Below are 3,673 nucleotides of genomic sequence, written 5' to 3'. Positions count from 1 at the left end.
TTACATTGTATTTGTGGTTTAGGTAATTGTATTGGTTTAATTTTTCAGGTTACTATTTACTGATATCCATGGAGATCCAAGCTGGCCGTGAAATCCTACTTCAACTCCGATTTTATTTCATCTTACACTATACTATATCTGTTTCAATTCTCATTTATTTGGGGATGATGTTGAACCTTTTACTTTTTTGCTGAGTCTTTAGAGATTTGGTCAGTTTATGGTTTTTATCTTATTTTTATAAACATTGCTTATAATTATGCTTTTAAAACTTCTCATAACATTTATTAACATACACTGACTAATTGCTATCAATTTCTAAAGTTTGTGTAAACATGTACATTTAATTTAGGTACATATTCCGATGTCTCTCTCTAGAAGAGGCGATTTTTGTGATTGCGATAACCGTCATCGTCTTCACAGAGGGAGTGATTTTCCGACAGTTTTTCCCCAGATTTCTGGGGTCAAACTAGTTGGTTTATGTCCCTTAGGAAGTCTATCCAACGGTTTTTATGTCTCCTCGTTTTCGGAGAAGTTACAGAAACCAAAACCGCCATGGATAATCTCCTATATATACACCCTTCGCGCTTTCCTTTTCACTCTTCTCACTCTTCTCACTCCACTGTTCAAAATGAGTGATTTTATAAGGCGTAATCTTCAGGACCTTAATCTAGGAGCGAATGATGAAGCAATTTCCTTACCACCGGATCTTTGTGTTCAAGCAGCGAGTGCGAATCGTTTCACTCTGGTAGGAACGACTGTGAATCCAAGAAAGCAACCTCTTCGCCCGATGCTTAGTCACATGCCACGCCTTTGGGGTTTGGGAAATGCTGTGATTGGAAGAATTGTTGGCCCCAACTGCTTTCAGTTTATTTTCCAATCTGAGGAGGCTATGAATCTCACGCTAAGTCGGGGTCCATGGTCTTTTAACGAATGGATGCTTGTGCTCCAGAAATGGTCTCCAAATTTCCCAGAAGAGGAACTGAAGATCATACCTTTTTGGATCCAGATTCGGGGCATACCACTGCAGTTCCTGACCGAGCAAATGATCCGATTTGTAGCCCGACATCTTGGAGAAGTGATGACCATCGACTTCGATGCAACATCAACTCGCGTCGATTTCGTCAGGGTAAAGGTAAATTGGAATTTAGACAATCCCCTTCGCTTTCAACGGAATTTTCAGTTTGGTGTAGATCAGAACACCTTGTTAAAATTCTGGTTTGAACGTTTGAGAAACTTTTGCAACAAATGTGGTATGTTAACATATGATGCGAAAGAGTGTCCACTTAATGATTTTGATGATGATGATAATGATGATAACGATCCGGGAAACGAGGGCAATGGTGATCAAGAGAACCAACGAGTGGTTGAGAGGGAGTATGTGGATGGTGATCTCCCAATGGTACCGATGTCTCCTGGTTTTAATAATGACACGTAATACATTCCACAGCCACGCTTGAATGATAATGATATCACTGTCGAAACAGTTCGTTATCTTCAAGCAAAGATGGCTAAAGGGAAGTTTAAGGAGGATGACTTCATGGAAGTCTTTGCGGCCTACATGCGTGAGGAGGAATCTCCGGGTGGATTTAAAAAGCGTAAACGGCTCCATATTGGTGAAATCCAAGAAAACAATGCTCAGCCAAGTATGTACATGACGGTTCTGAGTCCTGTGCATCAACGTTTCAACTTTGAAGAATCGCAGGGATCCTGCTCTGCATCATCTCTGATTGATAGAGGCGCGAGGGGCCCGGTACCCCCACAGTTTCCCCCATGAGAGTCGTCTCCTGGAACTGTCGGGGTCTCGGACCTGAGGGATCGCCGACCGAGAAGAGGCTTGTGGACTTATGTAAAAAATTTAAGCCTGATGTTCTTTTCTTAGTTGAAACTATGCATAGATGTAATGTATTAAGGGATTTATGTGTGTACTTAGGATATGATAACATAATTACCGTTCCTCCATTAGGGAGGAGTGGAGGCTTGGCTTTACTCTGGAATAATGATGTACATATTACTAAGTATGTAGCTGATGCAAGACTTATTGATGTTGGTGTGAATGTTAATGGTATTTTCTATTATCTTTCTTGTGTCTATGGCCACCCAAACAAAAAAACATAGACACGAGTTATGGGAAAGACTAAAAACCATTAATGATTCAAGAGCTGGTCCTTGGATGCTTATAGGTGATTTCAACGAAATCATGTCTAACGCTGAAAAAGAAGGAGGTCCCTTACGAGATGAGAAAAGTTTCCAAGACTTTAGAAACCTCTACAGCAACTGTGACTTAAGTGATCTTCAGAGCAAAGGCAATCGTTTTTCTTGGATTGGGAAGAGACATAACCATACGGTTAAATGCTGCTTAGATAGGGTCCTTGTAAACTCAGAGATGTTGGCTGAATTTCCAGCCTCAGAAGCACAATTTTTGGGGTTGTTTGGTTCTGATCATCGGCCAATAGTAACTACAATAGCATCTATCGAAGGTATTCAGAAGAGAACCTTTAGGTTTGACAAACGACTATTACAAGTTTGTGGCTTCAAAGAGTATGTGCAAAAAGGTTGAAACTGTCGAAATAGAATTCAAAATCCAAGGATATCTGACAGAATAAGAGAATGCAGGAAATCAATGGCATACTGTAGCCGAAACTCAAAGCTCAACTCATCAAAAAGAATAGAGGAACTTGAAATTGAATTAGAATTTGCCACTTCTAATTCTAACACCTCTTATGAGACGATTGTGCAAATCCAACGAGATCTTGCTCAGGCTTACCATGATGAAGAGACTTATTGGAAGATAAAAAGCAGAAACACATGGTTAACCCAAGGAGATCGAAATACTAACTTCTTCCAAGCTTGCACCAAAACAAGGTTTGCAAAAAATAAGATTCTCAGCATCAATGATGATGAAGGCTTTTCATACAGAGGGGATTTTGAAGTTGGTAAACACGCGGAGGAATTTTTCAGTAAAGTTTACAAGAGTAAACCAAATACTTGCAGAACAAACATATTTTCAAACTTTCAGAAGAAAGTCACATCAGAGATGAACACAAACCTGACAAAAGAAATTTCAGAACAAGAGACCATTTCTGCAATCAACTCAATTGGTGCTGACAAATCACCAGGCCCTGACGGTCTAACAGCTCGGTTTTACCAGTCCTGTTGGGATGTGGTGGGGAAAGATGTTATACAGGAAGTCAAAGACTTCTTTGAATCAGGGAAAATGAAACCAAATATTAACCATATGAATATTTGTATGATTCCCAAGATCAAGAAACCTCAGACCTTGTCAGATTATCGTCCAATAGGTCTTTGCAATGTATTGTACAAAATCATCTCTAAAATTTTGGTTAGCCGACTTAAAGTCTACTTAAGCGACATTGTTTCTGAGGCACAAGCAGCTTTCATCCCTGGAAAGATGATTACTGACAACATAATGATCGCCCATGAACTTAAGCATTCCTTAAAATCAAGGAAACGTGTCTCTCAGACTTATTTGGCTGTCAAAACTGATATTTCTAAAGCTTACGATCGCATTGAATGGAGCTTTCTTGAAAAAACGCTTCAAGCTTATGGATTTGATGGACGTTGGATCACCTGGATAATGGAATCAGTTCAGACAGTAGAATACTCTGTGCTAATCAACGGAAACCCACAAGGAAGAATCAAACCTGAAAGGGGA

General features: G+C 39.7%; 1 protein-coding gene across 1 annotated transcript; it reads left to right on the top strand.

The window, feature by feature from the left end:
* Positions 1 to 308: 308 nt before the first annotated feature.
* Positions 309 to 2,049, top strand: LOC112088519. Its single transcript, XM_024158863.1, has one exon. The coding sequence runs from the start codon at positions 362 to 364 to the stop codon at positions 1,433 to 1,435; it is 1,074 nt and encodes a 357-aa protein (XP_024014631.1). The 5' UTR covers positions 309 to 361; the 3' UTR covers positions 1,436 to 2,049.
* The last annotated feature ends 1,624 nt before the right edge of the window (positions 2,050 to 3,673 follow it).

The sequence above is a fragment of the Eutrema salsugineum genome, unplaced genomic scaffold (assembly GCF_000478725.1).
Source record: "Eutrema salsugineum unplaced genomic scaffold, Eutsalg1_0 scaffold_14, whole genome shotgun sequence".
NCBI lineage: Eukaryota > Viridiplantae > Streptophyta > Magnoliopsida > Brassicales > Brassicaceae > Eutrema > Eutrema salsugineum.
Note: the sequence above shows the minus strand (reverse complement) of the source record. Positions and strands in the feature narration are given on the sequence as shown.

Coding starts and splice junctions, on each gene's coding strand:
- LOC112088519 (XM_024158863.1), top strand. CDS start 362: ATGTCTCTCTCTAGAAGAGGCGATTTTTGTGATTGCGATAACCGTCAT.